This window comes from Pogona vitticeps, chromosome 5, assembly GCF_051106095.1.
Source record: "Pogona vitticeps strain Pit_001003342236 chromosome 5, PviZW2.1, whole genome shotgun sequence".
Classification (NCBI taxonomy): Eukaryota; Metazoa; Chordata; class Lepidosauria; order Squamata; family Agamidae; genus Pogona; species Pogona vitticeps.
In genome coordinates, this window is record NC_135787.1 from 100,363,677 (window position 1) to 100,385,321 (window position 21,645).

The window sequence follows — 21,645 nt, forward strand, 5'->3', positions numbered from 1 at the left end:
TGTCACATACAGCACTGATGGTACCTGTCTGTCATGGGTTTGGAGGGAAAGTTCCATCCTATGGGGAGTGGAAGGCGGGACATCAGGGGGGAGGAGCTGTACTGTATATATATTTGGAGCTTGTGTGGAGAAGAGGAGTTGGAGTCTGTGTGTCAGACTGGGTACAACTGTGTGTCAGTTAGTACATACCTGATAGGTTCAGGTTTCTATTTAGGTAGCCAGAACTGATAGGTTCAGGGTCTGTGCGTTACCTTAAAGGGTTCAGTGGGAACCAAGCTGTTGTATGTGTGTGATTGGGGTTATGCCACGTTACATTATCCTACTTACCTGATTCTTTTATTTACCCTGTTTGTTGTTTCAATAAACCTTGTTCTTTTATTTATTAAAATCCATTCCTGGTCTGTGTGACTCCTTATAGGGAATGGTTGGTGGCAGCATAAGTACAGGGTGGCATACTCCAGTAGGTCTGGGGTTGTCACATTGATTGGTGTCCAGCGTGTGGGATACGACTAGTCCAGTTGTCCAGTGGTCCAGCAAAGCCTTGGCAAGTGTGCCCAGAGCAAGGGGGGTCTAGTCAGGGACAATCTGAGGGCGCGTAGGTAATCTTCTAGGCTTACCTCACGGGGAGGTAGGCTAGTGGAAGAACGTGCACACTCGGATTGGGGGGACTAGATTAGGGAGCTCTGAGGCAACCTGTTTTGGCGGGAAAGGGCTGAGGCAAAACTGTGTGAAGTAACAGTGATCTAGCCTGTCTGCTGAGAGGCCTAGCAGAGGGGGTGGATTCTGCCTGGCAACAGTTGCAAGTTGGTGCTGAAGGAACAGCAGCAGTCTATAGAAGGCTGTTTCTGAGGCAAAAGGAAAAAAGTCGTCGTTTTATTTTGAGGCTTGACTTTTGAAGGCAGCCTGTTCTGGGGGGATTATGCCCTTGACTCGAAGCCAGATGGCAGAAATGGGGGAAGTGAGAGAACCACAGGGAGACCAAGGTTCTGAGGAGGAATTTGGCTCAGTGCAGGATGAGAGCACAGGAGAACTGACCTCAGAACTCAGAAAAATGCTCCTAGCCCAACAGCATGAACTGAGGGTGAGGGAAATGGAGGAAAGATTAGAGAGAGAAAGAATGGAGGAAAGGGAGAAACAGAGACAATTTGAAATGGAATTGGAGAGAGAGAAAATGGCGTTTGAGCTGAAGAAGCTGGAGATAATGAGTAGAAATAGTAATAACAATAATAATGAGGGGAACCCAGGGAATGGGGAAGGCAGCCTGTCTAAAACTGACCTGAAGAAATTCCCTGTGTACCACAAGGGAGATTGCCCTGAGGTGTTCTTTTCCCTCGTGGAAAGAGCGTTTGTGGACTTCTCAGTAAGGGAAACTGAGAAGATGACTATTATGCGATCTTTAATCAGTGGCAGCCTGGCAGAAGTCTATGCAGAGATGCCAGTGGAACTGCTGAAGGACTTCGCTGAGTTTAAAAAACTGGTGTTTGCCCGACATGGGATAAATGCGGAACAGCTGAGGCAAAGATTCAGGTCACTCACAAAAAAACCAGAGCAGACTTTTACCCAAGTGGGGGCTCAACTGGTGAGGTTGCTAGAGAAATGGCTGTCTCAGGAGGGGACAGAGACCTTCCAGCAGCTCAAAGACCTGATAGCGCTGGAACAGTTTTATTCAGTCCTGCATGGGGAACTAAAGTTCCATGTGAGGGAGAGGAAACCTAAATCGGTGACAGAAGCGGCAGAGATCGCAGATTTTATTTACCAAATAAGGAAGCCCTTAGGTGCTGAGGGGAAAACTGTGGGTAAACCCAAAGAAACCTACAGCAGGTACTCTCAGGGACCAGGGAAAAACCAGCAAGGGGGAGGGGCCCAGGTTGAAGGGAAGCCCTCAGACATGAAACCACCAAGACCTCAGATTCTGGAGGGAAAACCAAAACCAGATGAGAAAGACTCCAAGTACAGCAGAAAATGTTATTTCTGTCAAGGAAAGGGCCATCTAATCTCAGAGTGTGAGAAATTAAAGCAGCTAAAGGGAAATTTGCCTCATGATTTGAGTGGAACCAAGCCAAAAGCTGTGTTCTGTGTCCAGACAGAGCAAAGCTCCTTGCCACTGAGGGAGCCTGTTGCCATGGCTACTCAATCTGGACCAGTTACATCTGCTGATCAGGCTGGGGAAAATGGTCCTCTTGTGGAGGTCAAGCGCTGCTTACTAGTGAGGACAGATTCGCAATTGTTTGAGACAGCAGGGGTGGACGTAGGAATACTTGACCATCAGTATAGGGGGCTAAGGGATACTTGTTCCCAGGTGACCCTGTGCCATCCAGACATTATTCCTAGGAAATATATAATCCCAAATGAGAGCTTGAAGGTGGCAGGGATTGAGGGGCAGGTGATCTCACTGCCAGTAGCTGAGGTACCTGTGTGCTTTCAAGGCTGGAGGGGAGTTTGGCGGCTAGCGATTTCATCGACTCTGCCAGCAGCCGTGCTCGTGGGAAATGACCTGGCTGAACATGTGAAATGGGTGCTAGTGATTACACGCTCACAAGCTACCACGGGGACAGTTCAGGGGGGTACTGAAGAGCCCGAGGTTGAAGCAGATGAGGGTAGTCCCGGAGCTGTGGCAGAAACCTTAACCACAGACAGCAAATTTGGCCAAGAGCAAAAGGCAGACGCCACTCTCCGAAAGTGTTTTGAAAAGGTGACAGACACCCAGCTAACACCTGAAACCCCAGCGAGATTTCGCGAGAAAAAGGGAATTTTATATAGAGAGACCCTGATGAATATCTCAAAAGGGGGAGATGGGATCAGAAGTCAGCTAGTGGTACCTGAAAAGTATCGCCCCATGATCTTACAAAGGGGGCACTCTGACATGTTTGCTGCGCACTTAGGGGTGAACAAAACACAGCAGAGAATCACACAAAATTTTTACTGGCCTGAAATAGGGAAGCAGATCAAGGAGTTCTGTAAACAATGTGATGTGTGTCAGAGGCAGGGGAATAACCGTGACAGGACCAAAGCGAAGTTGTGCCCTTTGCCTGTGATTGACACCCCGTTCAAATGTATAGGAGTGGATATTGTGGGACCTTTGCCCAAGGCCACAAAGAGGGGGAACCGGTTCATTCTCACCATTGTGGACCATGCCACGAGGTACCCCGAAGCCATACCCTTGACTAATATCGAAACTAACACAGTGGCAGATGCCTTGGTGGGGTATATGTCCAGGATGGGATTTGTCTCAGAAATAATCACAGATTTGGGCACATCGTTTACATCAAAGCTCATGAAACGGCTATGGCAAATCTGTGGAATTAAACACAAGGAAACCACTGCCTATCACCCCGAAAGTAATGGGTTAACGGAGAAGTTCAATGGGACTCTGATGCGCATGATTAGGGCTTACTTGGCAGAGAATCCAAACAATTGGGACCAGAAGCTGCAATCCCTTTTGTTTGCTTATCGATCAGTGCCACAAGCCAGTACCGGGTTCAGTCCGTTTGAACTTTTGTTTGGGAGAAAAGTGAAAGGTCCACTTGATTTAATCAAACAAAATTGGGAGCAGATCACCCAGGATGACCCACAAGATGTTGTGACGTATATAGACACTTTAATGAATGACCTGAAGAGAAACCTAGAGATAGCAGCAGAAAACCTGCAAGCTCAGAAGGTCAGACAGAAAACCTGGTATGACCAGAAAGCCAGGGAGAGGCACTTTAATCCAGGGGAGGAAGTGCTTTGGCTTAGGCCCTGCAAAGAGAACAAACTGCAGCTGGGTAGCCCAGAAATAAAATACTTGGGTCACATAGTAGGGGGAGGAGTGATCAAACCCCTAGAGGCCAAGATAGAAGCCGTTCGTGATTGGCCCAGACCCAACACCAAGAAAAAAGTCAAATCATTTCTTGGGTTGGTGGGCTACTACAGAAAGTTCATCCCGAGGTTTAGCGAGATGGCGACTCCGCTGACCGATCTGACGTGGAAGAAAACTGATGACCGCATCCCGTGGACCAGCGACTGTGAGGAGGCGTTCCAGAGGTTGAAGCAGGCGCTCATCCAGTATCCAGTGCTGCGTGCTCCCGACTTCGACCGGGAGTTCATCATCTACACCGATGCGTCTAACAGCGGGGTAGGAGCAGTTCTTTGCCAGGAGGATGAAAATGGTGACCAGCATCCAGTGTCCTACCTGAGTAGGAAACTCCAGAAAGGTGAGAGACATTTGGCAACCGTGGAAAAGGAGTGCCTGGCCATAGTCTACGCGATTCAGAAGGCCAAACTTTACATCTGGGGAAGACATTTTGTTCTGTGCACTGACCACTCACCACTGCAGTGGTTAAAGACAATGAAAACCCATAATAGTAAACTTATGAGGTGGGCTTTAAACCTGCAAGATTATGACTTTGAAGTGAAGGTGGTCAGAGGGTCAATGAACTGTGTCGCTGACGCCTTGTCAAGAAGACCCGACGAATGAAGACGGCGAAGAAACCATGGACTATGTATATTTTGGTGACCAAAAGTTAAATGTACCTGTTTGTTGAACAGGCTTGGTTTGTATTAATAAAGGTAACTTAATGTATTGCCAATATTAATGTGTAAATGCATAAATGATATGTTTGACCTAGAGTGAGTAAGTATGGGATTGTGTTATAATGTATAACTGTTTTGTGTTTTATCCTGGTTGTTTTTTTGGAGAAAAGCACTTTAGCTTTTCCCCTGCAAAACAACTTATAAAGAGGGGAGGTGTCACATACAGCACTGATGGTACCTGTCTGTCATGGGTTTGGAGGGAAAGTTCCATCCTATGGGGAGTGGAAGGCGGGACATCAGGGGGGAGGAGCTGTACTGTATATATATTTGGAGCTTGTGTGGAGAAGAGGAGTTGGAGTCTGTGTGTCAGACTGGGTACAACTGTGTGTCAGTTAGTACATACCTGATAGGTTCAGGTTTCTATTTAGGTAGCCAGAACTGATAGGTTCAGGGTCTGTGCGTTACCTTAAAGGGTTCAGTGGGAACCAAGCTGTTGTATGTGTGTGATTGGGGTTATGCCACGTTACATTATCCTACTTACCTGATTCTTTTATTTACCCTGTTTGTTGTTTCAATAAACCTTGTTCTTTTATTTATTAAAATCCATTCCTGGTCTGTGTGACTCCTTATAGGGAATGGTTGGTGGCAGCATAAGTACAGGGTGGCATACTCCAGTAGGTCTGGGGTTGTCACAGTGAGACAAGATAGTTATGACAATCCATTAACAATGCATACAGGTAGAAGATATTTCAGTTTTTATGTGCCAGGATGGTGCAATTCCTCTTGGTATGGTGTTATTTAAAACCTTTTAAAGCAACCGTTTTCCTTCAGGCAAAAACGCTTAAGCTATTACTAGTTCTCACTTCAATTAAATCATTAGAACAGTGAAAAATTACATCAAAAGAGAAATAGCAGGGAATAGCCTCTACCAAAGCCCTACTGTGCACTTGACAACAATATCAAGAAATGCTTTCTAATCATCTGGGAGGGCCTTAAGCTAGTTTCTGTCTGTCTGATCCCATTTTTCTGCCTTTAGTGCTATTAATATTGTGTCATTTAGACAGGTGGCCCTCTTTCTAATTTCAGATCATTTCTTAAATAGTGTATTGAGCTAGGAGTGATGGCAGTCAAACAAGCTCTTCAAGAACCAGGCTGTATCTTTTTTTTTTTTGTAAGAGTTAACCCTTTAAACCAGAGGTGGGGAAATTTCCTTTAGGCTTAGGACTGCATAGGGCGTTGTATTGGCAGCCAGGGGGCTTCATATCTCTGTGTGCATCTGTGCACATATATATCACTCATCATCAATGCTCCCTCTAAGCTGCACATGTGCACACCCACACAGTGCTGCATCAGGGCCACGTAACTGATCCAATGTTGCCGCCCATTTGCTTCCAGTCATGGCTGGAAGCCCCTGCATAGGGTCCCAGCATTCTGGAAAATTAAAGGGAATGTTGCTCATCATACATACAGGTGTACATCCTAACACACTGTAGGAAGGCAGATATACCTATATGCATGCACAAGCGAGAGGAGCCACAGATCAGTGGTGGAGAAAAAATTTTGCACGTGGAAAGCCCAGTTTATTCTTCAGTATCTCCAGGTAGACCTGGAACACCAGGAAATAACTGCTACAGTTATAGCTGGTAGTACTAGTCCAGATAAACCAGTGGTCAGATTCAGTGTGTGGCATCTTGTAATGTTCCTGTATCATTAGACTCTCTCACATACAAACACTCTCACACACTTATGCTCCCACCCCACATACTACCGTTGAATTGTGGCAGTAGGGAGAAGCCTTTAACATAAAACACGTCCTGGCAGTATTGCATAGTGTAAATGAGATGGAGGCCAGATTCATGTTTTTAATGACCACCACCATCACTACAATGTTTTGTAGACTGTTGAGGTCAGAAAGAGGCTCAGGTTCCATCCCTATCCCTCTGTTGTTGATGATGTCGCGGTTCTCTCTGGTGCAAGGGTGTTTGTGATGGGACTTCTTCATGAACCACTGAGCTCTATGAGATCATACCATCTCTCACAGGTTTTCTGGCAAGGTCAGATGTTTTGCTAAAGTGCTGGCAGTTCTGATAGGGGAGAGATGTGGCGTGAGGGAGGGAGAGTCTGGCATCAGTAGTGAAGAAGTGGAACATGTTTCCAGATGTAAAATATATGTTGAAACAGTACTGGGGGCATTTCAGCAGCAGTCCTTCAGTATCCTGAACTGTTGAATTATCAAATCCCACAAATCTTTTTTCTTCTTTAAAAAGAATGCTTTGTATTTTTAAGTATTACAGTGCTGGAAAAAATGACATTCTCAGGGCCCTTCTCCTGACAGAAATGCAAGAATACAGTGATGACAATATTGCATAGTGTAAATGAGATGGAAGCCAGATTCATGTTTTTAACCACCACCACCATCATCACAATGTTTTGTAGACTTGTAGTTTTGCAAGACAAAAATAATTCATTCCGCGAGTCGTTTCGTATTGTGAAAATTTCGCCTTGTGAAGCGCGGTTTCCCATAGGAATGCACTGAAATTTAATTAATTCATCTTATGAAGCACGGCCATAGAAAAATTTGTCTTGCGAGTCACCAAAAAAAACCACTTTCGTCTTGCAAGTTTTTTCATTGTGTGAGGCATTCGTCTTGCGAGGCATCACTGTATATAGAAACTGACACTTCTGACATTGAACTGAGTGTATCTGGCTTGAGGGTCAAGATTCTGCCAAGACAAGCATTCAGTCAAGAGTCCAAACTTATCCACAGCATTATTTGACATTCTAATTTGGCATAGGTTATTATTTTACTAATGTTAGGGAGACTGCAGTTAAATCTCTGAAATGTCAAACCTTGAAACCATGCCTTTGCCGGTTTACAAACATTCATGTGTGTGTGTGTGTGTGTGAGAGAGAGAGAGAGAGTGAGTGAGTGAGTGAGTGTTCTCACACCCTACACAGCTGTGTCACCATCCTGCTATGCAGAGGGCATAGCCACAGCAGGAACAGCTCACTTTGAAGTCACTTCCTTGACCTCAGCTAGATTCTGCTGAATCCTTCTGTCCCTGGCATGCATGCTGCAGCTGTGGACACGGGAGAAATGGAGAAATTGCTACGACAAGAGTATAGACATCTTGGGCTTCCTCAAAGCTTTGCATGAGGATGGTGGTCATTAAAGAGATGAGATGCGGACAGGTTGTCTTGGTAAAACCATTATGTTCAGCTAGGATGGCCACATACATATCATCAAAATGGAAGACAGAAGAAATTAATGGTCAGCATAAGACTGCATATGCAAATTTATATGAAGAAATTGAGAAATTAAAATGAACACCCCATTTGCATTATGCCTCAATAATAAAATATTGGCTGTCTTCCAAGAATATTGTAGTGAACTAAATTCCTTTAGCACAAAGGAAATGTTAACTACAAGATGCAAGTTTCTGTATTTCATAAAAACATCATAGCAGAGGATTTGGATTACTGACCATTGGATGCAGATGATACAAGGTTTAAGGCCAAACCAAAGATCATGCATCATCTTAAATTGCAGCAACATCTTAAAATTAATACATCTGACCACATGGTAGTGTAATAAGCCAGGGCTTTCCATCACATAGAAGTCTGTAAGCACTTTCAGCTGAAGACAAATGAATCCATTTTTCCAGCTATCTCTAGCAACATGAGGGAGTGTAAAGTTGGACCAAACATCCTCAGCTTCCTCCCCACAATTACAGAACTGAATACCAGAACAGAGTCAGAAATTTTGGATCCATGGATAAACTCACCAGCACAGAAATTTTGTGAGGCTCTTTGCATGGAGCAAAGAGGTTAATGGGATAGGTTGATGGGATTTTTTAATTATCTTTGCACAGCTTCCTTTACATTAAAAAAATAGTCATCATAATAATTTGTACTAATTATTCAGCTTGGTCAAAATTAGCTACTAAATATTATTTTGACAATATTGGTGTTATTAAACAATGTTTGACTTACCCGCTTTTAAAAGGATTGATTACATTTCAATAAATGTGTATCACCACAATCTCAAAGTGCCGTAGAATCTTTCTGATATAAAAGAAGTGTGACATAGTTTTTTGACATAATTTTTAAAATGTGCACTATTAAGGAATTTAAGAGGTGTGATAAGGTAGAGATTGACAGAGAATTGTCTGCATTGTAGCCATATTGTAATTCTAAGGATTTGAAGATGAACCCCACATGACAGTTGAAGTGGTATAGTAAATTTTATGTAGTGCACCCACAATCCACCAGTGCAAATATGAGCAAGTGATAAACTATATGCTTTGCTTTTTGGCTTTACAACAGGTCACACAAATTGACCAAAAATTGAACGACATCCTGAATGCTCTTCAGATTCAATTTGGCAAGCAATCATCAGAGTGGACATCATCTGCAACCACCCCAAGGACCAGGCGGTTAAAGTCTTCAACTGATTCTCCTCCAATGAGCCGTAAGATGTAAAAACTGCTGAAGAAAACTGGATCATCTTCTTATTCTTTCACAACTTACTATAGTTGTTGTTGAGATCTAAGTCTGCCAAGGGTCAAATGGTTCCGTGAACAAGGATAAGGCAAACTGCCAGCTGCCCTTCCTTTTAAGCTATATTCCTTCATCCTTTTTCACAGCATCACATGGATTCACGATGGACTGGCAATACTCTTGCAGGACCAGAACCTGTGTGGGAACATGAGGGCCTCCACCAAGCAGAAAAAGTAGTCAACACCATATGTTAAAATGGATGGATGGAGTGTTTAAAAAGATGTACCAAGGCTCTAGTCTTGTCTGGAAGCACTGTCTTCTGATCTGGATGCTCTTTGCCTTGTTCAACAACTACATGGCACTTGTCACTCATATGTAACGAAATGCTCACTTTGCTTGCTCACAGGTGTTTATTCCCCTGTTCATACATATTACAGCATTAACCCTTGACATTGAAAGCAGATGCCAGCAGCTTGAAACAAACTAAGCTCTGGATTTACATTCCTTCCCCTCCCCTAAATACGAGGTGTCTGTGGTGCAACTATCATGCAAGTTACATGGATCCTAATGTAACATATAACTAAGGCACGGTCAAATCGAAGATCACTGGAGGCTTTGATTTTTCAGGCTTGCACAATAAGGACTGAACCATTTAAGATTAGGACACACAGCCACCAGAAAAAAAAAGAGTGGAGACACATTGGCATGAATCTCCCATTAATTTTTTGCTGCAATGTCCTATTTTATGTGTGACTCTGTGTGTGTGTGTGTGCATGCGTGCATGTGTCTGTGCACCATCAAGTCATTCTGACTCATAGCAGCCCCTTTAGAGTTTTTTTTTAAAGGTAGAGAGCACTTAGAAGTGGTTTCCCATTCCCTTCTTCTGGAGGCACCCTGGGACTGTGCAGCTTGCCCCAAGGCTACACCAGCTTCCATTACTGGGATGCAGAATGATGAACTGAACTCCCGGCTTCTGGCTTTGCAGCCAGATGCCTAACTCCTTGAACTCTTTCAAGTCAGTTTTGCTTCATAATGAAATGAAAGTCGCCTTTCTCTTGGCCAGCAGGCACAATATATATGAAATGCTAATTTCCACAAGAAACAGTGATTAATACGTATATACAAAATTCCAGTACAGTGGTGCCCCGCTTGACGACAATAATCCGTTCCATTAAAATCACTGTTAAGCGATATCGTCGTCAAGTGAAAGAAAAAACCCCATTGAAATGCATTGAAAACCGGTTCAATGCATTCCAATGGGCGAAATACCTCATTGACCAGCGAAGATCCTCCATAGGGGAAGCCATTTTTGGTCACTGTCTTCCGGAAATAGGTCTGGAAAACAGTGGGTGGCCATTTTGAAACCCGATGATCCGCTGTTTTTGATAGTCGTAATGCGAAGAATTGGTTCCCGAAGCAGGGAACCGATTGTCGTAAAATGGATTTTCCCCATTCAATCATTGTTTTGTAATCACAATAGCAATTGCAAAAACCTCATCGTGAAGCGATTTCATCATGGAGCGGGGTAATCGTCAAGCGGGGCACCACTCTTTGGGCGGATTGTTGACAGCCAAGCCACAGTGGGTCAGAATTTGCAGGACAGCAAGGGGCTTCCTGCAAAGAAGCTGAACAGCAAAAGAGGTACACTACTTCTAAGCAAAATCAACTTGCACATGAAACAGAAGCATACTGAAACAGAAAGTAATGGTTGACAATTTATATTTTGAACAAAAACCTATTGTATCTATTAGCAGTAAATATTTCATTTGAAATAGTCATTTTTCATTCAGAAGAGAAAAAAGAGATGAAAACCTATCTCTCTATTTTTGTTGGCATGTCTGTCTTTCTACCTTTTGGTATTACACGTGGCTGCTGCAAAATGGATCCAAATAATCCCATTTCTTAAATACAGGTTTTTCTACAAATCTATGAAAATAAATGTTTAGCATGATTATTGTAATCCATGACTATGCATTTCCTTCCTCACTCAAAATACAGATTTGAAAGACTTGCAGCACATTGCACACGTACTATTACCTGGAATTTTATGTTTTCCACTTTATTCGAAAGCACTGATTACATATCAGATTCTAGTCACTGTTTCAAGCTGCACACACTGTTGATCATCCAGGCCTATTATTACACATCATTCTCCCGTTCAAAAATGTATCAGTTTAGTTCAGATTGGAGTAGAACATAAAAGCATTGCAAGGGCATTAACCCTTTCTTGTGTGTCATGCTCCCTATTGAAAACACAAATACAGCGCCATAATTCTTCTTAGACAATCCCTGTCTGCATAATTAAAACCATCACTTTTTTAGTCATTCAACAATATGTATAAATCAAATAAAACAAACATTCAGTCCCAAGCATCTGCAGTTGAAAGAGGTTATTGCTAGTAAAGCTCAGAAAGTCTTGAAGAACTGCTGCCACTTGGAAGAAATAAACCTGGGCTATAAGGCAGCTTTGTTGGTCCATGATATTCCCAGCATTCTACAAGTGGGCAAAATGAGTCCTGTAATTGCTTTGGGCAGTCTAAGCATTACTGGAGAAAGCTTGTCTTCAGAGAATTTTCTTTTTGCTCAAACTCCATAAGTTTAGTAATTAACACACTTTACATCTCCCAAAGAACTCTGGCTAGTGAAAGGTGTCAAAACGCATTAAGTAAATAAAATGTATAAGTAAAAGAAGTCCAAAGGAGGTTGCCCTGCTTTCTCTCCAGCCATCTCCTTTGCCTTTCCAAATTGAACCTTTTGGAAGTGGTGTTGGCAGCAGGACCTAAGGTCAGCAAGGAGACAAAGATCTTGTTCTGAAGAGAATGGTAGCCCAAAGCTCTTAATATCAAAGATTTGGACACTGTATCTCATTGCTGCCTCGACTTCAATGTAGGCTTTGCTCCCGTGCTTTGCCACTGGAAGCACGACACATAACATTGCCAGGGCCTCTTGGCTCAGTGCTCTTGAAGCCACTGAACCAAGAGGCACCGTAAACAACATTTTCGTCCCTCTCAATTTTGGGACAAAATGGCAATCAGGAGGATTTGTCTTTGGAAAAACCTCTTGAGCCGGGCGTAGGATTCAAAAAAAGGATTTGAGTTTGTGAAATAAAGATTTGTGATTTTTCTGGTCACTGCCACGCGATTCCAAAATTTTGGTGCAATCTCGAATTTATTTCAGTTGCGATACTCCAGATACAGAGCCTGTATCTAATGGAAGCATATGTAAATCCACATGAAGTAAGTCTTGTGGCTGAACTCTCCTTCATGTGTGACAGCACTGCTACATATTGCAACAAACTATGTTTAATTTTTGTAAATAGACATTGCATAAATGAGTTCCAGAAGCTCTAGTAGCTATTTGAAATTAAGTAACTTTGTAAATAGAGTATATTGTTGCACTTTGACCTCATACTGAATATGTTGACTGAAGTAGTTTCTTTGAAATGTCTGCATATAATTGCCTATATAACAAAATAACCTTACTTTGCACTTTAGAAAATAATTTTAATGTACGAATATTGGTAAATATTGTAAATAGCATGTATCAGTTTAGAAAATAATTTTTTGTTTATTAAATCCTCTTTAGAAATTTATTTTGGCTTAGAGTTCTTCATGGAAAGAACTGCCTGGCTGTTGTCTACATTCATCCCTTGACGAATACCATCATTGAAGTATGAGTTACCCATGAAAATGTATCATCACAAATGTGACCCTTATACATAGGTCTTTCATATTTCATCAGGCCAAAAATAAACTGTGTGATAGCCCATGACTGGCAAGGGGAATTTTTAACTACTTGAGTGGCTCATTATCACAAGGACAAGTGTCTCTCTGCTCTGGGATTATACAGGTTATCTTAGGGTGTGACCACACAGAAGCTTGTACCAGGTTGATGCAAACATTTCTATACTGCACCCTGGCATTTAAATCACTGTGACAGTTCATATAGAGATGTTTAATTATCCTGGGAGGGTGCATTTGTATTGTCCACACATCACACCACCACCCCTGCTGCTTCTTCTTCATCATCCTTTTCTGCCATTATCTCCACCCTCTTATTCACCTCTTTTGTTGGCATTCAGATTCCTTCTCTTATTTTTTTTAATGTTTAGCAAGTGAAATAATGCTGAACTGACAAGACATGGTAAGCATCTGTATTAGTATTGTATCAGTTTAGTGCTGTAGTGGTAAACTCTTTCTCTCTCTCTCTCTCTCTCTCTCTCTGTGTGTGTGTGTGTGTGTGTGAGAGAGAGAGAGAGAGAGAGAGAAATGCAGCAGGTAAAAGGAGTAGGGCTTAATATCCTTTTGCTGACATTCCAATTTCTCAGTCTTTATAATGTTCTTATTGTTTTTATCATAAACATTTGAATTAGTGCTGTATCAATCCAGTGCTTCATCAGTTTACAAAGTACATTACAGCTGTAGCCCTGTAGAAGGCAGAAGGCAGGCAAAATAAGTTAGGTTCACTCCCATATAATGATATTGCATACTTATGCCGAAAGATCAGATCTACTTACAATTAGTGCTAACCTCATGTAGTCAATAGAATTAATATCAAAATAGTCAGAAACACAGTTTGAACAGCAGAACAAACACCAGTCTAGTTGCTTCCTTACTTTGTTTGGTGACCGGTCTTCAAAACTGAAGCATGAGATTCCTTTAAAGTATGGCTTCACAAACACAGGACAACCTCAGTGACCCCTCTTTCAACATTAATGTGCTTTCAGCTCTAATTATGGGCTACCAGTTCACTGAGTTAGTTGCCAAATATAACAAAATGCTACATTTACAAATACATAGAGTATGCAGAGATCACACCTGCAGAATCATCCAGTCATATATTCTGCCTAAATTAGAGATTGTTACAGGTAGAGCATTTCCAGCCCTATGATTTGATACTACGGTTGCTTTCACTTAATCCCAGTTGAGTTCTGCACCATCACAAATTAAACACTGCCACAAAAAAGACTGTGGAGTTCATTCGAAATCTCTTTCACAATTTTGGGCTCTAGTCAGACTTTGTTGTTGTTACTTTTATTTATTTTTTCTGAATAGCAGCTCTCCACACCCAAAACTGATGCCTGGTTGCATATTACTCAATGCACTGGAAAATAGCAACAGCCGTATACTGCACAACAAGGAAAGCAGGTTACTTGAGTAATTTGGTTATCCTGCGCATGAGGAGTTATGCACAATCCAGGAAATAAGTTCACTATCAGTCCAGTTTGTGGGGGGGAAAAATTAAACCTGACAAACTAAGAAGCACAGGACAACAAATTGTACTTACTATTTACAATGTTCATCTATAGAAGCATTGTTTAAGGTGTATATAAGGTTCCTGTTCAAGCCAACTGTAAGAACTATGTTGGTGTAAGCTGAAAAGGTTTATGGGAGCAATAAGATTCTGGAGTAGAGTTTAGTACACTCTTACTTTCCTAAATGCCTAAAAGCAACATTTGTGACATAATGAGGTATATTTCAAACTTCCTGCTCAAACTTCCTGCAGAAAATTTGGGGGGGGGGGGCGTCGAACGTACTGAGGAAAGCTGGTGATATTTCATAGAGAATTCCTGCAGGTCACATTTCTCAGAAGAACACAGCGACTACATCAAAAGAATGCAATGGAAAGAAGCCATAATTCAGTGGAAGAGCATACACATGGACTGGTTAAGGACCCAAGGTCAGACCATGGCATCTACAGTGTATATTTCTGACAGAACAGCCTAAGCCATTGAAAGTAGTTGACACATGGAGAAGACAATATGGGCCAATAGTAAGGCTCAATTTTATGCAGTTTCTTAGGTTCCTAATGCCACTGAACTTAATTATTATTCTAACAAAATCTCCAAAAAGGAGAAATCAGGATAGATGACTGAGGTGTTAACTTCTGATGATCATAAAGAAATGTATTTAAGTGAAAGAATAAATAGTGGATGCCTTATATTTCTATCTGAAAAACAACAAAAAAAAAAACACAAAAAACGCAACCCTGCTTTGTTGAAATACATGAAACAAACAAAACAACGGAATGAACAGAAAGGTATCAAACTTGCTTGCACAATCACTATCTTTCTATTTAAATTGTCCCTGTGACAGCAAACAACAATGCACTGATTGCTACTTATAAACAGAAAAATCACTAAATTAAGAAAGGTGGAAAGCTCAGGTTCCATTTAGGACTTGTAGTCTGAGAACATAATGATGTGTAGTATTTAAAGAGATTACCACAAACCCTGAAGGGATTATTGTCTAGCCTCCGTTGTTTAAGCAGTAATATTTACTATAAGCAGATCATGTCTGGAAAATTATCATAATTTCACCTAGTTATTCCCACACTTAGAAGGCTTGTGGAACAAAATATTTTATTTATTGTAGTATAGCATTTAATAGGGTTGAAATTCATTCTTCTTTCTTGTTTTTTTTTTATAACTTCATTGGGAAAAAAGACATTTATGATTCACAAGTTTGTTTTGTGTTAAGTTCTAATTTTTTAAATGTCTAAATGTAGGAACAACAGTTTTCCAAGCAAGACAAACTACCTATCAGGTCAAGTCATTAGTTACAGCTTCTATGTAAATATTTCTCAATTAAGAATTTTAGAAATGTTAACAAGTACCAACAACAGGCAATCCTAAACAATATAGATGTAACAAGAGACGGCAGATGAACAATCAGAAATCTGATAGGTAATAACCTTCAAGAAAGAAGAAATTGTAATTTCATAGCTGCTTTAACTTTAATGTAGCTTTATTTATTCAGTAACATAATAATCACAAATAATAACATTCATAAGAACAGAAAACAATAGTTTCTACAGCATTTAAGAGTTCTAAAAGTAGTTTATACACATTATCTTCCTGTAATCTTTACAATATGCATGGAACATGTGTTTGTAAATTGGGGGAGGAGTCTGATAAAGGCCAGCTCATGCAAGGCCAGCTACTAATTCTGGACAATGTAATAGGCAAGAATTGAACTGAGAACTTCTTAATTCACAACTTAATCACCTAGCTCTCACACTACACCAGGGCCTGTCCATGCTCCAAATAGTGATGTAAAAGTCGCTTCTACTAGACCTACATGATTGACTTATCATTCACTAAATAAGGATGATGGGTCAGCCATATTTTGACATCTCTGTAAAAGGAGTAACAGCAACAATTAGCATTTGTATGGCAGGAGGTGCTCATGGGTGCTGCTACCCTGAGGTAAGAAATATTCAGTAATTCTTAAAGCCATCCTGTATCTTATTATTTTCCCTATAGTGTGCATTGTAGGAGTAAGGCAGTGTGAGCCAGCAGCTTGCTTGTGGCCTCCAGTCTCAGTGGCTGAAGGAAAATCCAAATGAGGGATTCTTGACTCATAGCCTACACTCTTAGCTAGGAGTTCTTGAAATGGTCAGACATAAAAGAGCCAAATTGCCATCTTGCCTAAAACAAGCTAATTTGCCAAAATACTGATTACACTGTGTTGGTCATTACACTCCTGTTTCCCTCAGAAAAGAACAGACTTGGCCATCCTGCAATCATCACTCAACTTTAGACCATGTTTGCATTCTAGTTGCTAGTGTGACATTCAACCATGTGGTAAACAATCACTGTCAGACATAAAAGAGCCAAATTACCATCTTGTCTAAAAGAAGCTTATTTGCCAAAATACTGATTATGCTGTGTTGGTCCTTATTATGTTCTATTATGGCCCCTGAATGCTTCTGTTCAAAGAATAGTGTGTCTTCTCATATTATTGTCTTTCCATAGCCCTTCTAAGGGGGAGGGGGTGTTTCAATATGGCAGGGTGGCGGGAACAAAACCAAAGCTAAACCATCGTCTGATGTCATTTGATCTCTTCTTTTTGAGGGTGGCCTGTCTGGGAACAAATCAACCTTCATGTAAGCTTTAAAACAAAGGCAGATTCTGTGATTAATGCCAACCCTTTATAGAGAATTTTGCACTCTACAATTAATGTCTCTTCAATCAATCCAATCCTACAAGTACTTTTTCCCATTTTAATGAAGAAGAAGAAAAAATCTATGGCAGATGTTTGTCTCAAGCGCTTCATTTCCTCTGCATGATGTTTTTATTCTTCATAACATTGTGATGCTCCCTATTAAATTTGTTTGTTTTTTCTTAGACATAACAGCCCATCTGCCCACTGCAATTTGTAATACAAATGTTACTGAAATGCAAACTTCCTATGAAAACAAAAATGACCAATTATAATATTTACCCTGTTATCACTCAAGTATAAGGTGGCCATATATTTACATTATTAAGAAATGGACATTAGAAAACATTGATTTCAAAAGGTGTAGCATAGTGCAATTACACGTATTTAGCAATGGAGTTAGAAGACGAACTATTATTGCTACAACTATGATTATTATTTCTCTTTATAGGCCAAATTTCTGGTACTTAGTGTAGTAAATCACACTAGAATGGCCCATTAAATCAATGGGGATTGGGTGTGTCAATTCCTCTGAAAGTTCCACTGATTTGAATTAGCACAGTGGGTTGCAGTTAAAGTATGTCTATTTGAATCAATGGAATTATGGAGTCATCTCACCATAAACCCACTGATTCAATGGGCCCATTCTACTGTGATTTACAACACTAAGCAACAGTGGTCTATTTTCTCTTCTCATATGAATGTTTTTAAAAATTAAATTAGTCCTGTGCAAAATACACACAAACCCAGCAATGGAGTAGCAACAAAATGAAATACTTCAGTTAAACCTTGGAGTAATGCAGCAAAGGTGAGTCAACTCTGAGTTTAGAGACAATTAACACCCTATGATGAATACATGACACACTGCATAGTGTCTGCTTTTTCTTATTGAAGAATACATGTGCACTGCCTGTACTTAAATCAGGGCCAGTGGAAATCTGGATTGCACCATGGCAGCATATTGTCTATCCTAAAACAAACAAATAAAACATAAATTTCTCTCTGCATGTTGCCAAGCCTGCAGAAAGAGGTCACTAACTCTGGTGGGTGGATCAAAGTTTATCACACATTGCCTGTATATGTTACCAAAACAGGATAGCTGATATTAGTGTATGAATGAAAAAAATATTAATCCCATTACCAAAACCAGTAAAAGAGAGATGAAGTATAAAAGTGCCTCAACCATAGATTTAAACATACCCCAGACCAACAGGTGCTTGGAAAGGTAAACAATTGCCTGAGCGTGAAGGCTGGAAACACAAGATTTAAACGGCTTCCCCCTCACCACCACCCCATTTCAGTTTTATTTTTCTTCTTTATCTGTCTCCCACAGCCACTGACAGCTGACCTTTAGAGCTCTAGAGAGGGGTTTCAGCAGGTGATTTACTAACAGCTGTGCCAAGCGACAAAATGGAGAAGGTCAAGGGTCACCCCGCAGTGGATCCCAGCAGTGAATACAAGACCAGGATTTAATTAAATAAAGATGCATTGCCCTTTTTATTGGTGGCTTTTTGCATGTGCACACACACACTCGGGCATGCACATACATTCTGTTTCTAAAGCCTGCACCTGGACATTTCTCCTTAGATACATCCCGTTCCCCTCCCCACCTACCACCACCACATACACGCAAACACACCAGTTTCTCCCATGGACAATGCACACTGGAATCTTACACTTGCAACTGAGCCCTGAAATGCAAACGAACAGGTGGTGAGCAGTCAATAAACAGATGAGAATGGCAGCTGACAGCTTACAGCATTCCTTTATGAACCTCAATATTCATGAGGTGCTTTCTGGTGTGTATCTCCCCCCACCATAAGTAACAGGAATTTTTCCTCTGAAGCCTTCTCCTTCTGTACTGTGTCTTTCAACAGGTCAAATTAGTCCTGGCTCTTTGTCTTTCTCATAAACTTAGATGACCCTTTTCTTATCAAAACACTTTTTTGTTTCATTGACAATGCCTTGGGTGTTTCTTTAATCAGGATTTCACCCCGAACTCCATATTTGTATTCTAAACATAATTTTGTGACAGCTTTACTCCCAAGGGCCCCATGAGTCTCCTGAGTATACACACACACACACACAAACACACACACTTTTTGACACACCTTATTTCTCACAGCAACATTTTGCTCAATCATGAACCTCCTAATTCAATCAGATAGCTTGCTCCTTCCTTCCTTCCTCTGTTGCCACCTCTATCAATCCTTTTATAGTTTACTGTCGAGCCAACTAGGAAAAGGCAGCAGCTTTCCAAAGTTCTTCACAATGTATACAAAAATATACACACATGTTACAAAAATATATGCCTGGAAGCAGCAGCAGCAGCAACAGCAAAAAAAAAAAAAAAAAAAAAAGGAAGAGATCCCCCAAGAATCAATTAAAAAGGCAAAAAAGGGAACGATCCAATGCATGCAGACAGACAAAAAAGCAATCGAAGATGGAGGAGGGCACTGGAAGCTCAAGACAGGAATCCCCACAATGAAACAGTAACCAAAGGGCAGTCTTCACTGAGATCTAGACCTTTCTACAGATTCAAAAGCACCTACCCCACTTCCAATTCTGACTGGCTGCTGACAACCATTGGTCATATCACCATATCTCTGCAATAACTCTTGCAATGCCATTGGATGAAAAAATTATCAGATGATTTGACATTGCAGGGTGAAAGAAAGGTTACAAAAAACAGGGCACATGAAAGAAACACAAAACTTTCATGCACCTTTCTTACATTAAAATGTACCATCTGCATTTTAGAGATTTTCTTTCAGGAATCAACAAAAGAACACTAAAATGGCAGGACCCACCTCTTTCATGTTTTTTCTTTCTTTTGTTAAAATACGAAAGTCTCATCTCTAATAACCGCTTAGTAAGGTGGTCATTTGGAAGATATACAGGCAGCTGAAATGCCTTGTCTGACCACGGAGACTTATATTGCATGGCTTACATTGGCTACTTGCACAGCCCACTTATGGTTCAATAAATAAAACCAGACAAGTTAGTTATGACTTCCGCAGATTCCCAGAACAGTCACATGGAAGCCTGCATAAGTATAAATCCAAGTGTCCGTCTAATAATATCTCCCTATGCAATTCCAATATTTGTTTTTAACTCTCATGCATTAAGATCAGACATTTTAGTCTCCCTGAAACACATTTGTTACAATACCTAGAATATAGATATTCTACAATATTACCAACTATAGAGTTGTAAACAATAGCCTATGTCTCGGCTGTTTATTTCCCTTCACCTCAAACAGTAAAAATGCTTGGGACAAAAATTGTCCAAATAAATCGATTGCTTTTTGCCATGTTGCCACTTTTTCTCTTATAGAATATAATATACTAGGGCCAAAAAATAAATAAAACATAAAAAATAAACAGTACCATGCCACTTGTTGGCAAAGCATGGTGCTGAGAAGCAGAAATGAATAACTTGGGTAGTCAGCATATTGGCCTTGATGAAGATTTTCAGAGCCCATTGGAATTCTGGAAAAATCAGAAAATATTGGAGAACTCGTAATACACATTTCCTCCCTTTATCTTGAAGCTAGAGTGTAAAAACAGTTATTGTCTACAGGAGACAGCAATGTGAAGATTAAATCAACTGTTGCCATCTTCAAACTTTCCTTTGAGGTATACATTTTAGCTGTGAAGTATAGTCACTGAGGGCAAACTGTCCTCCTAAATATATCTCATTCTTCAGCTTGTTAGAACGGCTAATATAATTTTTGAATTGTTAAGCAGAAAAAATGCAATAGTCACATAAACATACATTTCAGAGGCCACATGAGTTGTTGCAGCAAAAATAAACAAGGCAGCTGGTAGAAATGCCGGAGAAATCACATGAACCCAATTGAAACACTGAGTAAAACCTCAGCATCTAAAGGTTCTGAGGAATCAAATGATCTTCCCTCTGATCCTAAAAAGACAGGATCAGATTCTGTACCAGGACTTTCCCTGAGGAGAGGAGCACTGTAACATCAAAGTCCCTGAATTAATCAATTCACCCAGCAGACAGTGGAGGGAGGGAGGCCTTTTGTCTTGTATTTGTTGTTGTTGTTTAGTCGTTTAGTCGTATCCGACTCTCTGTGATCCCATGTCTTACCACTTCCTATGAAATGCTGCCACCTCCTTCTTGGTTTCTTCTCCGGGCTTACCTTTACAGTCTTAATTGCATGCAAGCACAAGGCAATGGTATTAGCTGAATGGCAGGTTGTTACAGCAAGTAGGCTAGTTGTATTACTTCCCTCTTCTTCACTACAGGCAGTAATTCTATTGTGTAGGACCTTGTGGCTAAATATCCCTTCACACACAAACACAGACATTCCTAGATCATAAGAAATTAAAAGGACAAGGAGAAAGCTTCTTGTCCTAGCTACCTTCACAGGTCTTGTGATCTCATTTACTTTTCTCCCTGTTCGTGCCCACCATTTAATGGCATGCGTGAGTATTGCATGCTGACTTCCATGCTGCCAGCAATCCATCCAAGAAACACACATTTCTTTTATTTCATCACAGACCTCCCCAGAGATAAAACCAAAATAATTGATGGAAGTAATGGCATAATGATAATGAAAGCTTATAGCTCAGTTACGGTACTTTTAGAGAGCCATCCTTTATTACAGCATCTCTGCTATGTCACTATTTATATCTCGGAACATCTGCTCCAGCAGTGAGATAGTTTG

General features: G+C 40.8%; 2 protein-coding genes across 2 annotated transcripts in view; both read left to right on the forward strand.

Moving 5' to 3' along the window:
• Positions 1-8,915, forward strand: part of LOC144589471 (uncharacterized) — a 282,764-nt gene extending 273,849 nt beyond the window's left edge. Inside the window, exon 2 of the mRNA XM_078394145.1 lies at positions 1-8,915. Coding sequence (XP_078250271.1) covers positions 920-4,456 — 3,537 coding nt within the window. The 5' untranslated portion in view covers positions 1-919 and the 3' untranslated portion in view covers positions 4,457-8,915.
• LOC110074991 (potassium voltage-gated channel subfamily KQT member 1) overlaps positions 1-21,645 on the forward strand; it is a 535,131-nt gene that overhangs the window by 478,685 nt on the left and 34,801 nt on the right. The window contains exon 19 of the mRNA XM_078394146.1: positions 8,839-21,645. This exon is cut by the window's right edge and continues 34,801 nt beyond it. Coding sequence (XP_078250272.1) covers positions 8,839-8,994 — 156 coding nt within the window. The 3' untranslated portion in view covers positions 8,995-21,645. The remainder of the gene's footprint in view (positions 1-8,838) is intronic.